This window comes from Aedes aegypti, chromosome 2 (assembly GCF_002204515.2).
Source record: "Aedes aegypti strain LVP_AGWG chromosome 2, AaegL5.0 Primary Assembly, whole genome shotgun sequence".
NCBI lineage: Eukaryota > Metazoa > Arthropoda > Insecta > Diptera > Culicidae > Aedes > Aedes aegypti.
In genome coordinates this window covers 176,911,744-176,924,883 of record NC_035108.1, presented here as the reverse complement: position 1 = coordinate 176,924,883, position 13,140 = coordinate 176,911,744, and the positions used below count along the sequence as shown (strand labels likewise).

Genomic DNA, 13,140 nt, shown 5'->3' with positions numbered 1-13,140 from the left:
TAAATTGAGTCCTCGCTACACGCGCAAGTGCACCCCCCATCTGCTCTGCACCGTAGCTCAGCTACTAGTGCGAGGAATTTAAAGGGATCAGTCTTTATGAACACACTTTCGCTACTGCGGTGGTCGTGCGGCGACCGCACGAAATCTATTTATGCGTCTGTTTGCAAACCAAACGCCGCGAAGAGAAGAAAATAAATGGCGCATGTTGTGAAGCGATTTCATTTCCCCTTCGCTTCGACACGACCGACATCTGTCGTTTCCGAGCACTTCATCCACACGCGGAGGCAACAACACACGAACGGACGAACGAATAGAGTTATCAGCCGATATTTATTTTGATTTTTTTGCTCTTTGAAGCACAACTTTCAACATGATATTGTGACGAATCTACAAGAGATACACTTTTGCTCTCAAAGACACTTTGGTAGCTAACAAGTTAATGCATATTTTGTAGAAGAATTTTTTTAACATTAATTACGATAATTTTAATAAAATTCATAAAAATACGTCGAAAAATGCTGATTTTTCCGTCACTTTTTGCAAACTTTTCGTAATTTGAGCCTTTGAATCATTTTCTACACAAATTACGTCCAAGAAACTAAGATAGATTAGATCATAAGCTTTCGATTCATGCGCTGAGATTAAATGTATGACGCATAGTTAATTAGATATGTGGTTCCAAAGATGAACAAGTTGAAAATCTTAAAATCGTGAATAACTCACTTAGCAGTGATTTGCGACCCTATGTTCCATAGGCACTTTTTCATATCTCATGGAGACCTATCTACCCTCCAATTATTAAAAACATGGAACCAAACACCCTGTATATATATATATATATATATATATATATATATATATATATATATATATATATATATATATATATATATATATATATATATATATATATATATATATATATATATATATATATATATATATATATATATATATATATATATATATATATATATATATATATATATATATATATATATATATATATATATATATATATATATATATATTATATAAGTTGTTATACATATATAGCATAACTAGTTTCTATTGGAAGTTCATAAAAACGCCAGGACAATGCGGAGGTTGAATTTCGAGCTAAATTGTAACCACTGTGGAAGTCCTTATCCTCCTCAGTAATTTTGCCGAAGACAACATCCTTTTATGTGCTCGCAATCTCGAGTTATCGCATAATTAGCCCCAACTGGAAGTCCATATAGACGCCAGCGTCACGCGGTGGTCGAATTCTGAACTAGGTTGTATCAGAAGCTGTAGTTCAGAACTTTTCCCAATTCTGAGAATAATGTGAATTTACATTGAAAATGGTGAAAAGGTTAAACGGACTAAGTGATACTCTGTGTAATATCACTATTCTGATTGATCACGGAGTAGCAAATACGAAAAGTACAGTTGTGTTCAGAATAATAGAAGTGAAAGCCGATGTTCATACAAAAAGCCCAACTTTGGCATGCTGTAACTTTGTTTCCATATGAGCTATTGGCAGTGAACTACAAATATACTCAATCTCATTATCACAATATATGAAAATTTTCACACATCCGGCTAAAAAGTTAAGCACCATGTTAAATCGCTCAAAGGGAAACAAAGTGACAGCATGCCAAAGTTGAGCATTTTGTATAAAAATCGGCTTTCACTACTATTATTCTGAACACAACTGTATGTTCTGTCAGGTATTCGTTTGATCGAGAACTGTTGTTAGAGGAGCCAAATATTTTAAGTTATGAACGAAGGATAAATTCATTAATTAAATCACCACAATCACGGAAGCAACAAAAAACGTCTACTAATTTAAAAAAATCAGATCTAATACAGAAGTCCACTTTAGTCGAAACCCCATCGACCCCAGAGGGCAAGAGATAGTTAGCAGTCCGGATGCCTCCGATGTCCACTTCATTAACAGGGCTCTTTCCGCTGCAATAATGGCTCAACCTTTGCCACTTCGCTGGAAATATGTCATCCACAAATTGCCGGACGCATCGGTGACATAGATGTCTTTCCAGCCCTGCCTGGTACAATGAACCGCAGGCGACACAGAAGGGCTTGACTGCTCTTCCTTCCTTGGGAAACCCAACGCCAACATTGTACGTAGACAGACAGGTAGATATGTCGGCAGAGCCTATCCTATACTCAGCTTTTCACGAACAAAAACGAGAAGCTGGATCCTGAACCTGTGTGCTCGAAAGCCAACCACCTGGAGGGCACTGTTTGCCAAAGCCATTTCTGGAAAGTATCATTGCACACACTATAAATAAATTAGTATGTTACTCCTTCGACTTGCTAGCTTTACACCGAGCTAAAGGTGTTGTACACGTTGATGGCTAGCTTTCACCTGGGTAAGTTTGGGACGGCCAGGTCCGACTTTTTGCTTGGAAACGTACAAACAGATGGTTCGGTCAAAAGGACATTGTGGCAGTTTGGAATGTGTTCATATTTACCGTGCATATTCGCGGTTTGTCAATTCTACAGACTAAAACCTGTCTAACGTGTTTAGAATTTAAAATGTTTGATGTTTGTTCTTAACTTGAAGTTCGTCGTACAGGAACGAATTTTGTGATTTTATTTGTTACCTTATACATAATTTTTGTCTTTGTTTTAGTTACGAGATACAATAAATTGTTTAATTATTTTCATAACTTTTTTAATATAAAATGATCTAATGACCATTATGTACCAATCTTACCATAAAACAGTTATACACCATGGTTTAGCTACAAATTTAGCACGAATATTTTCGATGGATGCACAGGACCAACCTGGAAAAACAATAAAAAAAATAGAATGCATCGTGTTGCAAAGTCATAAATTTGAATTGTATATCCTTATAATAAACAACTATCGCCAATTGAGTTTTTACACAGAACAGTTCAAAGCAACTTTTCACCGATAATACAGTCATTGTACTTCAATTGAAATGTAACAACCATGAGCATGAATAATAGACCAATCCTCCATGGATACCTCACATCTACCACAGCTAGTTTTATGCATTTCATATTAGCAAAAAATCCAACATGAAGTAGACACGTTCATCAAGTGGTCCCTTTAATAAATAATTCGTTTTGAAACTCACCCTACTCGACAGAAGGAAGCGTCGTTCCTGTCGTCAATTTATGGATCGATAATTCCCTTCTGACAACGGTCATATTTTCAAACTTGTCTTTTATTTTAACTATGTATGTAATTTGAATTATCCACATAAATCATTTCAGCGCCAAAAATGTTTGAGGATTATCCATTCAAATTTAATCGATCAAAAGTTTCTATAAGGTTGAATTACTGCGTTTCTGAGTAAATTTTTTACTATGTATTTAAGATGCTCCATACAACAAGGGACAGTTATGCGTAGAGCGACGGATGGGTTCTTACAGGCCACAGTGTCGAAATTTGCCTGTCTGCTTGCTGACAACAAACACATGCTACCATCAACGGATATAGATGAAGCAGTTTCGACAAAAGAGGACAATTTTCAACGTGAGGGTACCAAACCTGCACACTACACTATATCTATAGAGTAAGGTGGGGCACAACTTTAGTGGAATAATCAAAATTTCAAGAAAACTACAACAGTTAACAAGGAACCAAACCTTGGACATATGGACTACAATTAAGAGTAAATATTTACACGTTTTAGTTATAATTTTGTTAAAATTGATTTTTTCGAATGAAATTTTGCCCAAAAATGCAAATTTTACACCTCTACAACTTTTGCCCACTTTACTTTAGTGAGCTTAAACAATGAACACCATGAATAATGAAGGCAAAACGATGGGCTGCGAGCGAATCTATGAAGTTTCAGATGGTATCAAGGACATGCACCTGTTGTGAGAACCTCGTGGTTGAGCGGAAAACATTCTATGAAATCTCGGCCCTTAGTTGGTTAAGGTTCGTTCGGGCTGTTTTGGATTATCGCACCTGTGCACGGTAGTAAGCGATTTAGTTAATCGACCATGTGAAATGTGTTGATCGGTAGAGTTTGAACGTGCATGTCGTAATAATTGTCTGTGGACAATGAACAACTAAGCTCAAAATTTTCAGCAGTTGTTAAAAAGCTTGAAGAAAAAAATGATTTTTTTAAATAAACAAACATGTTATATACATGCCTTTTTTCATACATTCTTCTTCTTCTTCTTTCTGGTATAAAGCCTGCTTCTCTGAGTAGTGTTCTTATGAGCACATCCACAGTTATTAAATGAGAGCTTTCTATGCCGATTGACCATTTTTGCATGTGTGGCAGGTACGAAGCGAAGATACTCTATGCCCTGGGAATCGAAAAAATTGTCTTTACGAAATGATCCTCGACCACCGGGATTCAAACCCACGACCCTCAGCGTGGGCATGCTGAATAGCTGCGCGTTTACCGCTACGGCTATCTGGGCCCGTCTTCATACATGCACATGAAAAAAGGCATGTATGAAACATTTTTGTTTCATAGTGAAAATGCATGACTCTTATAAACAAAGTGGAGATTTGGTATTTTTATAAGGTATTAGGGATGCGGGCCTAAACAATCCCTTGAAAAATGAGTAGTTTATAAATAACTTTAGCTCCAAGTTGATAACTGCCGAAATGCTCATGAGAACATTAAGCAGGCTCTGTCCCATTGTCCACGTTATGCCAGAAAGAAGAAGAAGATGATAATGATGAATAACTTTAATATTTAAAAGATGCAATATTTACAATAAACTTACAGGTTTTTATATAGTATGGCCCATAAGAAAAACGCGAAAATCGTCATATCACGTTAAATGACAGTTTTTATATTAAAAATGGAAACTAAACTAAACTTTTATTTATTATTTGCATTGTTCAATCCGTTAAGACCCTATCTTTCACCTTGAATATGATTTTTATCTGTTACTTTCTCCATACTACAGAGAAAATGGAAGCACACCTTCAAATTTTATCATGCAGACATCGAGTTCAATAACTTTGTTATGAAATTTGTTAAAAAGTCAACGATGGGGCGACATTCTACACAGGCCTTATCTTGAACATACGCCCATGTCAAATAGTAGAATGGATTTATACCTGGAGTGCTGGAGACTTGAACATATTTTTATAAAAACTTCTCTTTTTGGAAAGTTGTGCTTAAACTTTCATATAAGTGTGTTAAGCGGCTCTGTTTGGCTAAAACCTATAAGCCAGTATTGACCTTAGTTGAATCTAACTAAAGGAACAAACTTTTTTCTCAAAAAAAAAATCCTTCAGACCTGTGTATAGGGCTTTGATCAAGCTACAACAAAAAATAAAGGCACTTGAAACCCGTAGAATGGAAATTCTCCCTAAACCATGACCCTGGCTAAATATTTGATTGTAATCATGAGAAACACACTTTCTAAGATTTTTAACGATTAAGTGTGATTTTCGAAGGTGGAAAGTTCATCAACAGAGTATACGATGATTAAACACTTCTTCTAACATTTGAAGAACAAACCCTTGCAACATTTTTACTTTAGTACATTATTCAGGTTAGTAAAAAAATATCACAATAATATTCCTATATAGCAAAGTAACATGAGAATATACTACATTATTCAGATGTTACATTCACTAACGAAAACAATAAAAATAATGCTTGCGTATGCTAAATTCACTTTCAAACAATTTCGCTTTTTTTAATGGGTCATACTGTATGCAAACACCTTGTAGGATACACGAAAATGTAAAAGTCTAGGAAAAAGTTATGACAAAAATATGATTTATGAGATCATTTACATACAGCGACATAGGCAAAAACGAAGTAAGACCACCTGCAAAATTTTCTCGTTTCACCAGAGAGTAGTGCCTTTGTGCTAGTCACAGATACTGAATTGCTTGTAAATAATATATTGGAAGCTTCTTAGAAAATTAAATTAGAAATTAGAAATTAGAAATTTAAATTAAGTTAATTAAGTTAAATTTCCTATAAGAAATCTCAGACTTGTCAATAAGAATTATTTAAAAGTGTCTAATGACAGCAATGATTTGAAGACTACTTTACCCAAAAATCATTATCTCGAAAACTCTAGAAACTTCATCAATTCAAAGTAAAGGTGAAACAACTTAGACTACAAATAAAATATTGTATCAATACTCTGTAAGTACAAATCGTTCGAAATAAGATACAAATGTTAGTAATTTTTTACAGCGCTTTGTGAACTAGCATAGAGCTTAAAATAAAAATAAATCTATATGTTGGCCATATTTAGATTCTAAGTTGATTCGCATTAAATCAGCAGAATTTTGCAGATTTTTTTTTTTTTTTTGTTAAGGGAGACTTTACCCAGAAGGGGCATTCGTCTCTACCAGTTTGGAGAATTATTAGTAATAATTTCACACAAATCGGGGCCTAGTTTTTACTAGAAAATTTTGGTCAAAATTTTCACATATTTATACCAGACGAGTTTTTGACAGAATTTTTAGAGGGATATTTGTCAGTTCTGGACAGTGTCATCACGTGACTTTGGACGGAAGACGAATCTTATTAAAAATTCTGTTGAAATCTAGAAAACAAATCTATCAAAATTCCTTGCTAGGGTATTAGAGAGCTTAGCTTAGCTTAGACTGACTACACATATCAATGGTTGTTATTCCGTGATTGACCGAAATCAGTGAAAATGCACAAAGAATCAATTAGAAGTTCGGCTGGGATTGGCCATAATCTTCTTCAGTGTGCATAATTCAGTGCCTCTATTTATACAGGGTCAATAACGGCGCCGGCCACGTCCTTGCAGTCAGGTGGGATGAGGGAAGGAATGTTAGTGTGTAATCTTTGCTATTTGGAGACCGTGTTTGCCTCTGCATCTCCACAAAGGTTACTGGGAGGGATGTTTGTTAATGGGGAGGATCGTTGGGTCAAAGGATTCACTTTGATAAGTGATTAGACCATGATAAATAGTTATTTGTCAAAAATAAATATGCTTTTATGAAAATATAATATTTTCATTTGATATGAACAATTTCTATGTAGAGGAAAATTATGCCGACACTTGAGGTGACGAACCATTCAAAGTTTGTTGAACAAATACCTAAATGTAACAATCCTACAGCTGTCAGGACGAAAGCATGTGTTATTATATTTTACTTTTTTGAAAAGTAACAAAAAACTCGATTGGCTGGAACATCATTAAACACTCTTAGTCTTATGCCGACACTTACAGTGGCGAACCATCCAAAGTTTGTTGAATAAAGTGAACCTTTCGCAAGTCTACATTTGTAGTGTCGAAAGTTCAAAGTCGAAAGTTCAAAGTTTTTTTCATTACATAAAAAAAGATAAAAAGAAAGGGGTGTTTTGAAAACAAAAAATGTTAAACATAAATAATTCATGAATTAGAGTTTATGTCGACACTCACAGTGACGAACCATTCATAGTTTGTTAAAAAATCATATTTACGTCCTACCGTTGTATCGATTAAATGTGCAGTCATACATATTTTATAGATTAGAAATAGTAGCATGAAACGAGCTCACCAATTGATCCGTCATCCTTGACTGAGCAGCAATAATCCACTTTCAGCTTAACTCGTTTGCTCGGCTATATAAAAGAAATCAAAAAAATAGGCGCACGACCCGAGAGGGAAAACAACTGACGACTGCTCGGGCTTTCTTGACGCAATGCCAAGGATCAAGCGTCAAGGTCGAAAGATCAAACAGAACTAACCGATCGCGGAACTTTTTCACTTCACTCGACCGACGCGCGACATGTTTGATCCTGCCCTCGTCACCCGCTCCCGCAGAAGCATGCGTCAAGGTCGAAAGATCAAACAGAACTTCTCAAAATTCCTTGCTAGGGTGTTAGAGAATAATTTAACATTGAAATGAAAACATGAAGCAATAATACTGTGCTTTATTCGTAACATGAGCAATAATTTCAATTGTGCAATTAATTCAAATCACTAACCGATATTAGATTTTTCTACTAAAAAATAAACGTTCACCTTTCGATAATATTCAAAGAAAGCTTTTCTTGAATCGTAGTCAAATTTTCTGCAGAAAAGGTTTTTAATTTTAAACTTACTTTATTAGAGTTGCTTTGGCACATATTCTTCAAATTTTTAGATGTTTCTTTACGAAACGACATTATTCGAAAAAAAAAGAAACCTCACTACTGCATGTCTTCGAAGAACACGATCCAATTGTTCTCAACAATGAATCAAATACCTTTCTCGAAGGAAACTCCGCATCGATCGGCTATTGACCAGGCTACGATTAGCCAGTACTGCATCAACCGATTCCAATGGAATGTCGCTCCACTGGTGATCACTGGTCATCCAAGATACGAAAAAGCCGAATGGGATAATTATGAACAAACCTTCCTGGAGTCATCTAAGGGTCGCGAAGAGCTCACTGAGATTATTAACAAAGCTGTCAAGTCATCCATACCCCGTAGCAGTAATCAACCGGGTCGCAAAGCGCTCATAGGTGGACGGGTGGCACTCGGATAGCGTTTAAGGCCAGGAGGAAAGCATTGCACACCGTCAAACGCTCTCCCAGGAGATCCTAGCAAGGAGAATGTTTTGAACTCACACCGAAGCCAGCAAAATTAATGCAGAAGGACAATTGCTCTTTCTGCCTTCTGGACCCGAGTTAATGCCCTCAGAGGCAAACGATAAACAAACCCTCTAACTTTCCGTATTGAAAACTCACACATCTCAGATCCCTCAACGGTAGCTAAAATCCTCGACGAATGCTTCGTCAGCTTGGCTGGTATAGATAGCAATAACGATAGCTTTAAGCGTCGTATGCAGCCCACCGACAACTCAGTCTCTACCTTTCCCGTGCCTGATGATCCAGATAACTTGTTGATAAAATAGTGAGTTTTTCTTCGCACTCAAGTGTTATACCGGAAAATCTGGCGGCCCATACGGCATTGGTTATCCACTCCTCGGGTAAGTTGCAGCTTTGCCCAACTTGGCGACCGCACAGTCAGTAGGCTTACACACCGATATTGTCTCATTGGACCTGTCCATGGCCTTCAATCGAACTTGGACCCCGCTAGTGCTACGTCAGTAGGTGAATGGAAACTTTCGGGTCATATTCTGCAATCTGTTCAAAACATCCTGTCTGAGCGATCTTTCCGAGTCGTTGTTGGAGACTATTAATCCGACTCCTGTCACACTCTTTTTGAAAGCAATGACTGGCTGTTAATTTTTTTCGTAGTCCAACTAGAACGCGGCTCGACTGAAATTATATTTCACCTTAGTTGTTATTTATAATTCGTAACATCTCTTCTTACAATTTAGTTTTTCTATGGTTGAGCATATTGAACCTCAATCTGGAATGATGCAATTGACATTTTCGACCTGATACAATATTAGTGTCTCCATAAATTCACATTTGTTTTTAATTATTTTAAAGATATTGATAATTATAATAAAATATTAAGTACCATTAACTAGAGAGACTATGGAAAGGTGATTTTATATCGAGGAATGCCTAAACCTATGCGACGCAAATTATGCATTAGCAATATGACACGGAATAGCGTTGACTATATCTGCTCGAAATCACACTATTGCAATTGTGATCGATAATATCAACTAAGAATTCAATTTAGTGCAATTCATGGTAATTTAAGAAAATTATGCATACATATCGTATATGCTATAGCTAACTAATCATCATTCTCTATTGTTCTTACTGCGATCACCGCTAAAAAAACCGGAATACATGGATGGGGTGCGACTCAAATCTCTTTCGGTGCTACACGCGCTGCTGCGAGATAGCACCCTAAATTCGAAGGAGACTTGCACGAGTATTTTTTTCTGTAAACGCTAAGACAGCTTCACGCAGCGCATGTGTTAAAACTACACAGAATGAGGCAACCAATGCAGGACTGGCTGGCTGAGTGAAAATTCTGTGTAAGTCGCACTCATGCTATGCACGCTAACATTAAAGTACCCATTAATGGGTAAAATAATACCCATTTCCAAGAAAAGTGGCTTAACTCATTAAAAGAGTAAAGTCGATTTACCCATTAAAGAGTATTGGCATTGAACTTCAAATAATGGGTATTTTTCACTCTAGACCTCAGTTATGAACATGGGTAATAAAACCCCATTATTTTAAGAGCGATGCTGCAGATTGAGGTTATGGCAAAGATTATGGATTACAAAGTTTCATATAATGAAAAAATAAAGCAAAACAAGACTAAACAAAATACAACGTAAATTTATTTCATAACATGACATAAAATAACTTCAACATATTGATCAATTCGGTGCTCAACTAGCAGGCAATCTAGGCCCTTCGGAAATCGCTGCAGTCGGCAATGAACTCGGCAGCGGTCATCCAAAAATCTACAATCAAGAAACGATTAATAATATTTCCACTTATCGAAAGTATCCACTGATATTACTTACGTGTCGGAAAATGGTACGTGTAATCTTTTCATCCATAAATGAATATCAAACGACTAAAAAAAACATGAGTTTTTAACTAACACCGAGCGGTAAACAAATTAAATTGAAAAATGGCGCTATTGCTTTGCAAACCATCATGTGCACTTTTTACCCATTTATATTACCATGACGGATACTTCATGATGAGGTTAAAGTACCCTTTTTTATGTCACTGAAAAGTACCCTTTTTCTGACAACTCCATACTGAGCATTAAAATGGGTATAAGAGACCCATTTAATGGGTACTTTCAAGTTAGCGTTTGTGTAGCCGATGTGTTGGCCATTGGCTGTGCGCAGATCGATGGAAATGGAACTGTCAGTCGTCTCTCGCGCGGCAGCAAACAGTTAGCCATTGGTAGGACGAGAAGTTTTTCGGGATTTTTTCTGGCAAAAAGCCGGAAGATGGCCGCAAATGAGAAAGTTTTTTCCTCATTTGCTTCCGTTTCGGCTATTCGAATGAAAAATCTCTGAAAAACTTTAAAATCGGAATGTTTTTTTTTAATGTTTTCAGAAGCAAAACAAAAATGGAAGCGAATTCCGCATTCCAAGCGTTCCTCCTATTCACTTATTCGGTTTGTTTACCACCGTTTGCACACAACTGTGTACAGCCCCCTTTGCACAGAATCTGTGCTGCATGAAGAGAGGCCGATTTTGTGTACACAGTAGTGTTGGGCGATTTTGAATCGATGTTCCGAAAATCGATGTTTTCATTCCAATTAATCGATTTTTTGAATCGATGTTTGGAGCACCTAAAATCAGGTGAATCGATTCTCTCCATTCGATTTTTTGATTCGATTTATTTTGTTGAAATCGATAAATATTTCTCAATGAGTTGGTAGAAATGAAAACACAGTTTGAACTTACCTGGAAGCAGTAAATCTGTTCGATTGTTTTTCAAAACTGATTCGATTGAAAAAAGTGGAAATCGAATGCAAATGTATTTGGTCTAATTTCAAGCTTGTAAATTTCAATTTGCATCCGATTCGAATCGATTCAAAACATCGATGTAAAATATTCGATTGAATCGGTGAATCGATTCGGCAATTCAAATGTGAATCGATTCAGTAACATCGATGTTCTGAACAAATTTGCCCAACGCTAGTACACGGCACTCATTTTTGAGCGTAGCAAGTTTAGCGTGTTTGAGTTTACTCGCAAAGAATGGGAGACGCTCAATTAATTTCTGAGTGGCACGCATGTTTTTGGCACAGCACTGAGTCCTCAGACATTCCCTGCCGGAATATCCGTTTCCGCGTTGCACATGCTATTGTTGACAGCCGGTTAACATATGGCCTTGAGCTTACGTGCATTGCAAAAGATCGACTACTAACAACATTCGCACCGCTGTACCATGGATACATTCGCATAATTTCCAGACTTCTTTCATCCACGCCGCTAGCACAGAAGCTGACATCCTTCCTTTTCGCCATTTTCAGAAAAACAATCGGATACGACAGGATCTGCCTTCTCACTGCGAGGAACAGTATCCTCCGCAAGGCTACCAATGCCACCCGCAGTGGCGAGGATCCACTGGAATGGAGAGATTAGTTGGCTATCACCTAAACCTATCTACGTTAGCTGAATTGTTCGGCGTTAACGTTCAACGCTCCGTCATCGTAATCATCGTCATCATCGACCCTTCAAAATCAGTTTTTCTTTTCAAAACTAAAAATTTGTCGATAAAAATTTGTTCACTGCGTTTCGGTTGGAGAATAGAATACAGTGAACACATTTTCCTGTAAATTTTCTTAATTTTGAACGAAAATACTGCTTTTGAAAATTCCGAAATCAATGACGGATCCTGCCCCCTTAAGTCAGAGTAGACCAAGTACAAAACTTGTGGAAATTGGATTATTCTTTCTTTAGATGGGAAATTACCTTACCTCCATTTCACTTTGAAAAGATTTGATTAATGTTGTAAGTTGCGAGAGATATGTAACAAATTTTCTTTGGATGATCAATAAAAATCCATAAAAGTATGCAGTCAGAGTGGACCAAGTGCTTTTTACCATTACTACGAAATCGATCAGCGCGATGAAGAATACGAGGAAATGGAAAACATTTCAAGTGATTTGTCAGATTGTTCCACAACGTTTGATTCATCTTTTCATCCATCAATAGAAATTCATAAATATTACATAATTCGATGCATTTGCTTCTGATTTTTTATCATTTAGGGTAGATGTACCAATAGTGGAGGTACTAAGCACGATTGAACTTAACTTAATCACCTAAATTCAAGAAGCGCAATTAATGTATATGTTAATGTTGTAACGGGCAGTAACGATCATTGACTCAATGAGAAAAACGATTTCATCGCAGTAATCCACGGCATGTCAGTGAAAAATAATACCTCAACTATTGGTACACTGTTCCTTTAGTTGCGGTATATTTTTAATTTGTGTTCCTATAGTTGCGGTATCCGTTGTTTTCTTATGGGATCCTCCACTATAGGAACACTTTACTGCAACTATTGGTACAAGTAAGAAATTTTTTAGCAATTTTGGTGGTATTACGTCAGTTTTAAAGCAATTTGAACGCTCTTTTCAACTATGAATTTGAACGCTCTAACAACCATGTATCAACAAGCCAATACGTCGATTGGCAGTGTCGGTTCTGTAGCTAAAGTAATAAAATCAGTGAAAACGGCAGTACCGCAACTATAGGAACACCCACAACTAAGGAAACACTTACCCTACATGATTGGAAATACGAATAT

General features: G+C 36.6%; 1 protein-coding gene across 13 annotated transcripts in view; it reads right to left on the bottom strand.

Annotated features, from left to right (window-relative positions):
- LOC5577794 (transient receptor potential cation channel trpm) overlaps nucleotides 1-13,140 on the bottom strand; it is a 384,986-nt gene that overhangs the window by 216,368 nt on the left and 155,478 nt on the right. Inside the window, exon 3 of one of the 13 annotated variants that reach the window (XM_021843258.1) lies at nucleotides 2,723-2,795. The exons of the other annotated variants lie outside the window; for them this stretch is intronic. Within the exon in view, the coding sequence (XP_021698950.1) occupies nucleotides 2,723-2,743 (21 nt within the window). The 5' untranslated portion in view covers nucleotides 2,744-2,795. The remainder of the gene's footprint in view (nucleotides 1-2,722; nucleotides 2,796-13,140) is intronic. 13 annotated transcript variants of the gene reach the window in all.